This window comes from Dermacentor andersoni, chromosome 1 (assembly GCF_023375885.2).
Source record: "Dermacentor andersoni chromosome 1, qqDerAnde1_hic_scaffold, whole genome shotgun sequence".
Taxonomy (NCBI): domain Eukaryota; kingdom Metazoa; phylum Arthropoda; class Arachnida; order Ixodida; family Ixodidae; genus Dermacentor; species Dermacentor andersoni.
Window position 1 is genome coordinate 29,228,494 of NC_092814.1, and position 14,435 is coordinate 29,242,928.

The following is a 14,435-nucleotide window of genomic DNA, read 5'->3' on the forward strand; positions in this document are numbered from 1 at the left end:
CTGTCACCAATCCCAGAGCCAACGAACGCCCTTCTACTCTGGCGGCAGTCCGGCGGAGTACTTGCAAAATGTAGACTGGTCGCTTCTTTGCTTTATAGGAAACGCCGAAGTTGAAGAAAGCAGCAAGGATCTTCCAAACCAAGCTTTCCCGGCCGAAAAGGAAAAGAAAAGACTGAGCATGCGTCGTCACAAAGCACCGCAGGCAAAGTGTCTTCGGAAGCAAGATATGGCCATGATTTCAACCACGTTATCTGGGGAAAGTGTCCATCCATCGCTAGATGTCGGAACCAGCAGGGTATAAAAGCGCTGCCTACTGGGCATTTGTTGCAGTCCGGCGGAGTACTTGCAAAGTGAAGACTGACCGCTTCTTTGCTTTATAGGTGAGAATGCTTAATTAGGTATTATTGTTTATTTCATTGTTGCACACTTCTCCGCTGGACTGCACCAGTGTTTCCATGATGGCTGAGTTTGATTGCCTTGCATGCATGAAATCGGTTGTTGATGTTTTGCAGAGCCTCACATGTGCCGAGTGCGACAAACGGTATCATGCAGGAAAGTGCTTGAGGGTTACGAAAACGAACTTGAAAAACTTTTCTACTAAGGAAAGACAACAGTGGGTGTGTCTGACTTGCGTAAATCGTGCATCGCGATTGCTAACTGGAAATGGTGACGGCGTAAGCCAGAAGGCTAGAGCAACAGATGTATTGGTCGAGATGTCACTGACACATGTACTGGCCAAACTTATGTCGTACTGAGTCGACTAGATGTGTTAGAAAGGCGGCAAGACGTGCAGTTGGCCAAGCTCGAGGCTTCCAACCAGGAAATGCTGGCGCAGAGGACGCCAATGCAGGGTATTGAGACAGCATTGGGATTGCTTTCATCTAATTATCCTGCAAAAGTTGGATGAACTTAGAAAGGAACTTAGAAAGAGGTGCAGCGGTGGCGTAGAGGTAGAACACCCGCCTCGCGTGCAAGAGGTCCGTGGTTCGAATCCCGGTGCCGCGCAATTTTCCACCGGATTAAAAAAAAAAAAAAAAATTCCGCGTGTTGATAAAATTGCGTAAACAGGCCTGGAGTGTGGCCTGATCCCGGTGACCAGAACCGGTAACGCACTCCCTCACCAGAGCAGGATTGGCCACCCTGGTGCAGTACTTGGCCACAACCTCCTATATGAACACACCAATCAAACCCCGGCCCTCAGTCCCCAGCAGCTGCGAAGCAACTGACCACGGCGGCGGTCAGACCTGCGACGCTGCAGAGGGTGCTAAGAATCCCTGGCTCCGGACAGGCCGCAATTGGAATATGAACCTGGCAACGTTTAACGCTAGAACGTTATCTAGTGAGGCGAGTCTAGCAGTGCTACTGGAAGAATTAGAGGGCAGTAAATGGGATATAATAGGGCTCAGTGAAGTTAGGAGGCCAAAAGAAGCATATACAGTGCTCAGAAGCGGGCACGTCCTGTGCTACCGGGGCTTAGCGGAGAGACGAGAACTAGGAGTCGGATTCCTGATTAATAAGAATATAGCTGGTAACATACAGGAATTCTATAGCATTAACGAGAGGGTGGCATGTCTTGTTCTGAAACTTAATAAGAGGTACAAAATGAAGGTTGTACAGGTCCACGCCCCTACATCCAGTCATGATGACCAGGAAGTCGAAAGCTTCTATGAAGACGTGGAATCGGCGATGGGTAGAGTGAAAACAAAATACACTATACTGATGGGCGATTTCAATGCCAAAGTAGGCAAGAAGCAGGCTGGAGACAAGGCAGTGGGGGAATACGGCATAGGCACTAGGAATAGCAGGGGCGAGTTACTAGTAGAGTTTGCGGAACAGAATAATATGCGTATAATGAATACCTTCTTCCGCAAGCGGGATAGCCGAAAGTGGACGTGGAGGAGCCCGAACGGCGAGACTAGAAATGAAATAGACTTCATACTCTGCGCTAACCCTGGCATCATACAAGATGTGGACGTGCTCGGTAAGGTGCGCTGCAGTGACCACAGGATGGTAAGAACTCGAATTAGCCTAGACTTGAGGAGGGAACGGAAGAAACTGGTACATAAGAAGCCGATCAATGAGTTAGCGGTAAGAGGGAAAATAGAGGACTTCCAGATCAAGCTACAGAACAGGTATTCGGCTTTAACTCAAGAAGAGGAAATTAGTGTTGAAGCAATGAACGACAATCTTGTGGGCATCATTAAGGAATGTGCAATAGAAGTCGGCGGTAACTCTGTTAGACAGGATACCAGTAAGCTGTCGCAGGAGACGAAAGATCTGATCAAGAAACGCCAATGTATGAAAGCCTCTAACCCTACAGCCAGAATAGAACTGGCAGAACTTTCGAAGTTAATCAACAAGCGTAAGACAGCTGACATAAGGAAGTATAATATGGATAGAATTGAACAAGCTCTCAGGAACGGAGGAAGCCTAAAAGCAGAGAAGAAGAAACTAGGAATTGGCAAGAATCAGATGTATGCGTTAAGAGACAAAGCCGGCAATATCATTACTAATATGGATGAGATAGTTCAGGTGGCTGAGGAGTTCTATAGAGATTTATACAGTACGAGTGGAACCCACGATGATAATAGCAGAGAGAATAGTCTAGAGGAATTCGAAATCCCACAAGTAACGCCGGAAGAAGTAAGGAAAGCCTTGGGAGCTATGCAAAGGGGGAAGGCAGCTGGGGAGGATCAGGTAACAGCAGATTTGTTGAAGGACGGTGGGCAGATTGTTCTAGAAAAACTGGCCACCCTGTATACACAATGCCTCATGACCTCGAGCGTACCGGAATCTTGGAAGAACGCTAACATAATCCTAATCCATAAGAAAGGGGACGCCAAAGACTTGAAAAATTATAGACCGATCAGCTTACTGTCCGTTGCCTACAAAGTATTTACTAAGGTAATCGCAAATAGAATCAGGAACACCTTAGACTTCCGTCAACCAAAGGACCAGGCAGGATTCCGTAAAGGCTATTCAACAATAGATCATATTCACACTATCAATCAGGTGATAGAGAAATGTGCGGAATATAACCAACCACTATATGTAGCTTTCATTGATTATGAGAAAGCGTTTGATTCAGTCGAAACCTCAGCAGTCATGGAGGCATTGCGGAATCAGGGTGTAGACGAGCCGTACGTAAAAATACTGAAAGATATCTATAGCGGCTCCACAGCCACTGTAGTCCTCCATAAAGAAAGCAACAAAATCCCTATAAAGAAAGGCGTCAGGCAGGGAGATACGATCTCTCCAATGCTATTCACAGCATGTTTACAGGAGGTATTCAGAGACCTGGATTGGGAAGAATTGGGGATAAGAGTAAATGGAGAATACCTTAGTAACTTGCGCTTCGCTGATGATATTGCCTTGCTTAGTAACTCAGGGGACCAACTGCAATGCATGCTCACTGACCTGGAGAGGCAGAGCAGAAGGGTGGGACTAAAAATTAATCTGCAGAAAACTAAAGTAATGTTTAACAGTCTCGGAAGGGAACAGCAGTTTACGATAGGTAGCGAGGCACTGGAAGTGGTAAGGGAATACATCTACTTAGGACAGGTAGTGACTGCTGATCCGGATCATGAGAGTGAAATAATCAGAAGAATAAGAATGGGCTGGGGTGCGTTTGGCAGGCATTCTGAGATCATGAACAGCAGGTTGCCATTATCCCTCAAGAGAAAAGTTTATAACAGCTGTGTCTTACCAGTACTCACGTACGGGGCAGAAACCTGGAGGCTTACGAAAAGGGTTCTACTTAAATTGAGGACGACGCAACGGGCTATGGAAAGAAGAATGATAGGTGTAACATTAAGGGATAAGAAAAGAGCAGATTGGGTGAGGGAACAAACGCGCGTTAATGACATCTTAGTTGAAATCAAGAAAAAGAAATGGGCATGGGCAGGACATGTAATGAGGAGGGAAGATAACCGATGGTCATTAAGGGTTACGGACTGGATTCCGAGGGAAGGGAAGCGTAGCAGGGGGCGACAGAAAGTTAGGTGGGCAGATGAGATTAGGAAGTTTGGAGGGTCAACATGGCCACAATTAGCACATGACCGGGGCAGTTGGAGAAGTATGGGAGAGGCCTTTGCCCTGCAGTGGGCGTAACCAGGCTGATGATGATGATGATGATGAGAAAGGAACTTAATGAAACAAACAAAAAAGTAACTGAACTGGAAGCCGAGCTTTTGGCCAAATCTGACCGGCTGTCGAATATGGAGCAATCAGTAGATGATCTTAAACGGTATTCACGAAGAAGCAATTTAGAAATCCATGGTGTCAAAGTGAGTGATAATGAGTACCTACAAAAGGTGGTGGAATCTATTGCAACCAAACTCGAACTTCCTAGGCCCAGTCACGACGACATTGAAGCTGTGCACAGAATCAAAGGCAAAGCTAACTCCATCCCATCTATTCTAGTGCAATTTTCAAGGAGTGAAATAAAAGAGCGATGGATTGAAAAGCAGAACAGACTGAAGGGTGAAAAGATATACTTGAACGATAATCTAACTTCCAGAGTGAAGAAACTGCTATGGATGACAAAAAATATGGCGAAAGATAAGCAATATCGCTCCGTCTGGGTGCGCAATTGCAGAATACTTGTAAGGAAACACGAAGGAACGTCAGTGTTATGCATTGACAATGAACAAGGCTTAAATAAAATAATTTAAATGTTTGACCAAGTACACTCAACTGAACAATGGCTATCAAGGAAAGACGAGTGGGCGTCAGATCTTTCCAGTAGCTTATTGCTTGAGCGAATCCATGTGAATGTGAGAAGCCTGCGCAAACACTGGGACATGTTAAAGATTCACCTAGCTAAAGCATTGCCATCATTACATGTTTTAATTTTAACAGAAATCAATATTTCAAAAGATGAATGTGCTCATTTTGCACTGCATGGTTTTCAGTCTTTCTTCTTGTGCAGGGATAACAAAAGAGGTGGTGGCGTAGTGGTCTATGTGAAAAGTGATAGGCACTGTGAACGAGTGTCCTTTGATTTTCAAGATGCTGTAGTTGTTACTGTACTAATCACTAAAGCAGATCTGGAATTTACAGTATGTGCTGTTTATAGGCCACCGAGCACTAACATAAATATATTTTTAGACAATTTGGCAAGCTTCCTCAAAAAGTACGCAGACAGAAGCAGCATTATTTTGGCCGGTGATATTAATATAGACATTTTTACAACAAATAAGCCCGCAACATCTGATTACTTAACACTTTTGGCAAGCTACGGACTCAAAAACAAAATTCAGAGTTATACACAAGAGGAAATTCTCGGTCATCATTTAACAAAGTCGTGTATAGACCATATCAGCACAAAAATATGCAAATATAATTCATTTGGCTGTGTTATTAAGGAAAAAGTATCGGACCACTACTTCATCGCTATAGTAGTTTCAGGAGATGCTGTTGCTTTAACTGAAACAAAGACTGTAGAGTAATATGTTTTGAATTCTAATGAAGTAGATAAACGTGTGAGAACGTTTAACTGGGATTCTCTAACGCGGCACACTGTTAAGGCTGTTAAGGCATTTAATCTCTTCCTTATGTAAAGTAATCGAAGGCTGACTCACGCACGCACTTCCACCGTTATAGATATTCCATGCCTCTACCATAAGACGCGCATCTTCATTCTTATGCCTGTACAATATCGCGCATTCATCTAACTCTGGCATGCAGTTACAATCTCGGCAATGTAGGGAAAGATTAGAAGGCGATCCACTGGTTAACGACCTTTTATGTTCCATTAGCCTCCGATTGATACACCGCCCCATTTTCTCTACGTAGAACTGGCCACAGCTAAGGGGAATTTTATAAACCACGCCCATACGACAGTCAGTAAACCTGTTGTTCTTATTGTGCTTCACTGGACAAATATCTGTTCTTTTTTTGCCTTTTACCTGCTCCTTTTTTCTCTGCACGGTAGCGCATATCTTGCCTAGCTTATTGGGAGCAGTGAAAGCAGCATTAACGTCACATCTACTTGCAACTTTTTTAAGCCTGTGTGACACTGAATGAATGTGCGGAATAGCCACTACTCTTTTTTTGCTATTACTGCTTTCTGTAATCACGTCCGTCCCCCTCAAAACCGACTTCTTTAGGCGCTCAGCCACAATGGCCACTGCTACACTAGGATAACCTGCTTCTAATAGGCGCCGGACCTGCGCATTAAAACTGGCGCTCATTTTGTGCATGCAGGATCTGGTGAGAGAAGACTTAAGGCATGACATGGCAATTCCGTTTTTGACTACTTTGGGATGCTTGGATTGAAAGTTTAGCAACGGCTTCAAAGATCTTTGGGGGTACTGCCAACAAACGTGATTTTGTTCGAAGACCAAGGAAATGTCAAGAAACTGAATTATGCGTCGCTGAGGAAATTCCTTGGTAAACCTTAATTCTCCTCCATAGAGTTTAAATTGCTCACTTACTGAGGTAGCAGCGGAATCGAATTCTTCCCTATTACAGAAAATCAGGTAATCATCAACGTAACGAAATATCTTGATAACGTTATCACCTAAGGCTTTCTCCAAGCAGCTGTCAACCTTACTCAGGTAAATATTGCTAAGAATAGGGGGCAACCTTTGAGCCAATACAAATGCCTGATTTCTGCAGAAAAACGCTATCTCTCCACTCAATCAGCGTCAACTTCAAGTACATTGAAAAAATTTCTAGAAAAGATCCCGTGGAAACACCGCATCTGTCAATAAAAGCCGACTCTTGCACTTGTTCTTTGATGCACTCATTTATGGAATTTAGCAACCCGTCATGCGGCAAGGAATAATACAGGTCTTCGATATCCATACTAAAAGCTGTACAATCACCAGGATTTTCCTCTCTCAAATACTGAACTAGTGCCTGATAATTACGCAAGCAAAAGGGGTCTGAAAAAAACTAGTGAAGCTAAGCAGTTCTGTAAAAAAAAAAAAAAATTAAATTATGGGGTTTTACGTGCCAAAACCACTTTCTGATTATGAGGCACGCCGTAGTGGAGGACTCCGGAAATTTCGACCACCTGGGGTTCTTTAACGTGCACCTAAATCTAAGTACACGGGTATTTTCGCATTTCGCCCCCATCGAAATGCGGCCGCCGTGGCCGGGATTCGATCCCGCGACCTCGTGCTCAGCAGCCTAACACCATAGCCACTGAGCAACCACGGCGGGTGACAGAAGAATTAAGAGTTAGTAGAATGCATAAGTGCTTATATTGTAGAATGCATAAGTGTTAGCGACACAGACCTGCCACGTCCCTTTCTCTGACACGCATGAAAAGGAATTTCTTGCTTATGGTTGCTTATGGGTCTTCGCCGAGAAAAACAGTTCTAAGGTGAGGGATTTTGCTTTCTTGACATTAGAGACAGCCCTATCAAGATTGTCTTGACAGGAGGTCAACCGCACGTTGCTTAACTGCCGAAGGCTTAAGTTTTACTGGCTGTAAATTCTTTTCTGTGGCTGAAATCGTTTTTTCTGAAAACATGTCATCTGGCATAATTACGAAATAACCTTCTTTGTCAGATATTACTGGTCTAAATTTATGCTCCACAAAGTAATTAACTAATGGTCGGACAGGGTCAGATGTCTTAAAATGAGAATTTGATTGTTTAATGCTAGCAATGCAATCTGAAATACAGCGCAAGCGTTCTTCTTCCGGGACGAACCTGGTTATCCAGCGCGGTATGCTTAAAACGTCACCGTCAAATAACGTACTGGTTCTTGGAGGCCCCATCGTAAGTGATACCCATAGAAAAACCCTTGCTTTAGGTCCTAAGCACTGTTTTAAGCCTAACATAAAACCCGTTGACGTCAAGTCCGACGCTTGTTGACGTCGTGCACGTTTCGTGGCTGAAGCCAGACTTCTCTCGCAATTCTTCGCCGACCATGCGCCAAGACGGCACTTCAGCACCCAGGGCTCCTGTTATGGAAGGATAAAAGAAGAGGAAGGAAGAAGAAGATCGCGAGACGCTGGCTGCTGCGTGTTGTTGCTGGTCAGCCATTTTTAACTACACTGACTCTGCTTGTGTATATATTGTAAATACAGTATTTATATACTCCCAACATCCCCGTAACACTATTTATTGATGAAGTTCAATAAACAGGCGAAAGTAAGCGAAAATGTGCTTTTGAATTTTCATAATAATTACATAGTTCTGGAAGAAGCCAACTATCGTCTGCTCACGCTCGGCCGCAGCTGCCCGTGTAGGAGTTAAACTGTGGCCACCCTGCTTATCGGTGTTATAGCCGGCGGGTCTTGCTAATTTTGACTAGTTCTGAATGCTCAACTAGCCTTGCACTGCTTGAAACTTAAGGTCACACCACACACACGCTTGCCAGTGCGTGCTCACTCCTGGCCGCTCCTGGTTGGACGCCTTGGTAGACTAATTGATAGCGCTTCAAAAATGCTCAAGTTGGATGTGGCTACTATCTGACGGTCAAGCTGGTGAAGGACAAAGCCAGTCCGCACCACGTAGCATGGTCAATGTAGCATATGAGTGCGAGCGAGCATGCTCTCAAGCCCTGTTGTGCATAAAGCAAACACTGCACATATGCGCTACAGTTGCATGTAGCTGCAGTCTGCTATGCAGTGTAGATACCGCGACCGCCGCGGGGTGCCATGACGAGTCCACTTGCTAAGCGCACTGTGGCTCGCTGAGGACAACCACATTTGGCTTACGTTTGGTGCGTCGTAGGTTCCAAAATCGGAAGTAGTGGCGTCTACGTTAACATCCAAAATGAAATTTGAACTGCATGCCATGGTGACGTTTAGAAGGCGGAGTGTTGTGGGCACACCCCACTTCACCATAGACTTCACAGTGCAAGGCATTGAAGAATGAGCAGAAGCACTGCGAAGGCCGTGTTTGATTGCCAATAACTCTGAACGTATTGAAGTCCATTTTGCGGCAAAGTATTTCTGAAATAACTTATTTTAAATTCAGATGCATTTATCCTCTTCAATAAAAAGTGGTTCAGGGCCCCTTTAATGTCCGCTAGGCACAGCTCGCATGTTTTTTGCCTGCAATATGAAGTTAATTTTCGTGTTTAGCTTCCAATATGTGGTGCATTATTTTTTTTGGCCGCAAGTTTAGTGTGAAACGTCCCGTCCACAGTGTTTCCTGCTAAGTGTGGAACTGAGTATGTAGCTGTGTTGTTGAACGAGTTCTACATGTGCATTACCATGTTGAGCACATAGAAAGCAGGCAAGGGGCATGTTCCCTGAGCAATGCCTTGATGTAGCATTGTGGTTGCAGCCCCATTTGTGTAACTGTGGTCTGCCTTCTTACATGCTACTATAGTCGGATACAACTTTAGAAAAAAGGGGAGGCCCCGCCCAGATGACCGAAGCTCGACGGCCGATTGCCTCCGCGACTAAAATAGTCCCACTCGAAAATAAGTGCTCCTGAAATGCGTAATTCTCGGCATAAGTAAAGACATTTGTATTTTTATGACTGGTTTAGCAGAGCTCTCATGTGCTACAGCACATGCCGGATAGCGACAGAAAAATAAGCCCGTGCCTTCTACAACGCTGCCTGTCATCTGCTCTTTAGCTTCATTGTAAGTGCCAAAAGTAGAAAGAGCAGCTCTGCAAGGCTTTTGCGCTTGTTTACATGTACACGGCGTATCTACTACTCGTTTTCCAAGCTTAAAATGAATCAGTTGCTATTGAAAAAGTACTTATATAAAACAATGCATTTATCGCAACCATTACAAACCTGGGGCGAGAATATGGTCGAGGCAGGAAAGTACAAAAATGCTTCATTCATCGTTTTAAATAAATAGTCCTGGTTTTAAATAGCATAAAATTTATATTTTTTGGTTTGTGTTTTCACAATTTCACAGCACGCATTCTACAGCATGCGCGTGCAGTGAGCACTGGTGGACAGCAATCAATCAACGGTGCTACACAACGCTCGAACACCGTCGCTAGACGCTCGGCTATCTCACTGCTGACAATGATCTTCACGCTAAGTTGACGGCGACAAATCTTTGCGTTGAAGGCTTCTTCTGCAAATATTTTCTGTTGAGACACTCGTAGGTTTGTTTCATGCGCGCACACTTTTCTGATTTCTCCTGAGAATGGTTTTGCTCCATCACTTCACCCCGTCCGACGAAAAACGCAGCGACACAGTACACGAACACACCCGCCGCTAACAGTAGGCACCAGTTTTGGAAAACTTTTCTCGTCGTAGCTTCACTCGGGAGCGAAATAAAACAACATGGAACAAACACGCAGGATGTGTGTTTGTAGCGGTCGCCGCGGGATCCTGTTTTCAGGCAAAGCGTAGCGCAGCGCCAGCGATGCTCGCTGCAATGTTCCTTTGCCGGATCACGGCTCAGAATAAATGCACGCGGCACAAATGCCGCATCGTAAGCTCGTAGTAATATTTCCGGCATGATAGACCATCACAAACAGTTCTGGAATTCACACTGACGAGGGGCTGAAGCACACAGCTGTCGCGACCTCGCCCAGTGCGAAGTGCAGGCGGCCATCTTCTCTGTCGGCGGGCTCATTGGTGGGTGCTCGTGTGCCTCCGCCTCGGAGGAGTAAACGCCCCCTTTTTTCTAAAGTTGTATCCGACTATAGTTAGTCCTTTAGCTAACATGTAATAGGTCCATCTAATGAGGCCCCCATCATGCTTTACCATTGTTTTAAAAAGATAGCACTTAATCCCATTGGCTTCGTATTATGCTGTCATCTGAGGACAAAATTGATGAAATGGCAAACTTCTGCTTCTGTAGAACTTTTCTCTTAGTCATGCTCCACTGGTTGTGAAACTAAGCATGCACTGAATTTAGGGGACATGGACCGCACATTTTGTAGCCTGAAAGAGCACCTTAAATGGATGCTCATCTGCTCCAGTTTGAGCTACAATAGTGATAGACACTCAAAGCTTCATATTGTGGTACCGCGAATTTTATTGCTGCATAATAGCTTCAAGCAAAATTGGCAAAAATTCCCTTTCTACATTGAAATCATGTGACTCCTTTTATTGGCATGCTTTGCAAAGCTATTATTATTTCTATCTTCTATTTTCAAGTTGTGTAGCTCTTAAGGAATTTGCCACATAATTGCCTTCTCCTATCTTAGTATTGTGAACAGTACGTAAATTTCTTCGTCCATCATGGTCTGGATGGATGGACCTGCCACATTGGCCATAATTATGGCTGCCTTTCAATCCTCAGTTTCGGCAGCGGTTTTTTTTTCTTTCCCGCAAGTGTTGATTTAGCAGACTACACAGAAGCTGGTTCTCCATTGTCATTTCCTTTCAATTCAGTCATTCATCAGCAGTTTATAAATCTCTTCGTTTGTCAAAACGCGGACAGACCCTCAACACTGGTTCATCATGGCTGCCCTGCTGAGACAGAGCACGGAGACATTTGCATCACCTGCAGTCAGAAATAACTTGCACAAGCTTTTTGTGACTTTAGATGACTTCTCAATAAATTGCACAACAAGTATGCGGTGTTAGGCTGCTGAGCACGAGGTCGCGGGATCGAATCCCGGCCACGGCGGCCGCATTTCGATGGGGGCGAAATGCGAAAACACCCATGTACTTAGATTTAGGTGCACGTTAAAGAACCCCAGGTGGTCAAAATTTCCGGAGTCCTCCACTACGGCGTGCCTCATAATCAGAAAGTGGTTTTGGCACGTAAAACCCCATAATTTAAAACAAGTATGCAATGTTCTTTTTTGCATAAGTTCCTTCTTGAGGCAGGGAGTGCGCTGAAAACGCACAATGAGTGTACTCCGGAGTGGCAGGGACTCCCGTTTTCACAACTGTCCCCCAAGTTTGCAGTAATTAATTTAAACCTTCCTGACAGCTACAGCCTTGTTTTTCATACTGCTGGAGACTTCACCTTTGTTTTGCACCTTTCTTTTTCTTGTTGCAGGCAGCTTATGCGCTATTGCTTCCCAGACGTATCGCTGGACCAACTCTCATGCCTGGAGTTCATGTGTGCCCACGCAAATAGTGTTCCTGCATCCACCATATTGGAGCAGCTGCAACTACTTCCCTCGTCACTGAGGGACCTCTGCATCTGAAGAAGCCTTCTTTTCAGTCTTGCCTATGCTTAGTTCTGGCCCTGATGTGCAAGAGTGCAGTTGTTCTGTACAGTGACCATATTTTTATTTGAACTGTAAAAGCAGATTTTGTGCTTACTGGCTTCCCCCCCCCCCCCTTCAGGTTTGGCAACGAGATCACATCTCTTGGTCTGCATTGTTCAATAAAACTAAGTTTTCTTATTACCTTTTAAACTAACCTTAGGTTTCCTTACATTTTCATAACAGTAACAGATTTTAATATTGCATTAGCTGGTGCTGAAAGGAGCACCACCAAGAATATTGTATATAATGTCATGGCATTTGCATAAAGTTCACACGTGCAGTTTATCTCCAAAGTAACAAAACCATTGATTATGCTTTAAACTCTTTGGAACATTATTCCCAACATTGGTGAGGTTGCTCTTCAGTTTTGTAGCTTTGATGATTATTAAAAAGATAAAATTCTGGTTTCACCACTTGGATTCTGCATTTTAATCGTTTTCCTGACAAAAGAAATTACCACATTGGCTGTGCAGCATTCATTTAAACACTTTCTCCATCCTTGTGTCAGAGGCTCGTACGTACTATGGCTCCCCATCATGTGTACCATAGTGCCTGAATGCTGTGGCAGCGTCGTACAGCATTGTCTGAAGCATCAGTAATGGACTTGATTTTGCTGCTATATAGTTTTAGAAAACTTGACAAGGAAGTAAATGTGTACAGAACAGTGGTGGACTTGAAAACACTGAATACAACAGGTTGGTTTTTAGTGTGTGAAAGGATGGCACCCAGTCCTGTAGCTGAAGCAACGGAAAAGGAATATTGAGGCTTGACAGTGTATGCCAGTTCTCCCCTTCCACATTTCCTAGTGCCCACGCAAGGGAGCAGAATGTAATTGGTGTTCCTTGACCCCCTTACATTCGCAAATGACACAGATGGTGGCAGTGCGACACAGTTTATGAACCAGCAATGTAATGACCAGCCTGAAAACGCAATTGCTGCTTTCCAGGCGCAGAAAGGAACGCAGGCAACTTTCTATCAATGTCTTTCCAAAGTAGAAAATGTGTGCAATATTCTGAGAAAGTAGATATTGATTTGTGCACTAAATAATCAAAACGGAAAATAGTTGTCAAACATTGAGTGACACAAAGAAAGTCACACGCAACTGTTATATGCAGTATGCCTCGTAAATGGATGCATCACAATGCTTCTTTCACCATCCCAAGCATCAGGCACCCATAATGTACCTTTCCTATAATCGCACACATTCAGATCCCCAGCAGTTGCTGTAGCCGTCTTTTTGCCCTCCCTGCCCCATTATCTTTCCTTGCATTCCTCAAAGACCGAAAAAGTAAATTGAAAAGATGGGCAATATTTATTTTAAAAAATGACTGCTTGACCTTTCGCTGGTTTTCTTCACTGCTGGCAAACTTAATCCTTGTCAGTCTTTTCCAATCGCTAGAAATTGTATATGCCTCCCGAGTCACTCATTCTCAAACTGCAAAACACAATTCTTTGACTACTATGTTTGCTTACATGAGCGCAAACTGCACTTCGTTGTTTTCAACTTCACTTTTCATACTTGCAATACACTGCAACAATACATGCACAGTTTGACAGCACTTTACTAACACTAAACCAAACGTTGTGGAGAAGTGAGCAAAAGCGCAATTAAGCGCATGTCTGAGAATTTATCGCACCTCACCTTGCCGTATGTGTGATAATTTTATGCTTTGCGACACACTTCCATAAATACTTTAATTCACGCAAGCGAAACAACAGGTTCCTGCACTTGCAATATTTGCAATTTTATGCAGTTAGGTGTTTAATGCGAGTGCATTCATGTACACAAGATTTATACAGTTATGACAAAATCTTAACGCTTACCTCCATAAAGAATTAAAACACATCTGAGGAGAACTGCCACACAAAAAACTCTGCTCTTTTCCCTAACGTACACACTCTGGCAACGTTGCGATCATCTCAATGTCCACCATGATGGATGTACAGCTGCACCAGCTATAGGTACCACTACATTAGCTTTCTTGGGTTATCACCAACAGGCAATTCTAGGCCAACACACAAATAGCCACATGAAAGCAAGCTGAAATAAATAAGCAGCATGGGTTGTGTCTAAGCAATGTGCCAACTTTGCCCAGCCAGCAGTCATGTTCTCAATATGGCAATCCTCAACATATATTTTGATACGCCGAGTTTGATACCCCAAAATGCTGATTTAAGCAAAGGGAGCTTGCAAAATCCATATTAGTGTTTTCGACACGCTGAAACAAAGTTTCAGTTAGGTATAACTCAGAAAACCAATTATTAATTGCAATAATACACACTGCCCAACTACCTCTGCATATCTCAAACCTAGCTTGCTATGGCCATG

At 44.0% G+C, this 14,435-nt stretch overlaps 1 protein-coding gene across 2 annotated transcripts in view; it reads left to right on the forward strand.

Annotated features, from left to right (window-relative positions):
• Window positions 1-12,525, forward strand: part of HPS1 (Hermansky-Pudlak syndrome 1 protein) — a 58,229-nt gene extending 45,704 nt beyond the window's left edge. For both annotated transcript variants that reach the window (XM_050193359.3, XM_055061272.2), the window contains exon 14: window positions 11,893-12,525. In XM_050193359.3, the coding sequence (XP_050049316.1) occupies window positions 11,893-12,043 (151 nt within the window). In that variant the 3' untranslated portion in view covers window positions 12,044-12,525. The remainder of the gene's footprint in view (window positions 1-11,892) is intronic.
• Window positions 12,526-14,435: the final 1,910 nt, after the last annotated feature.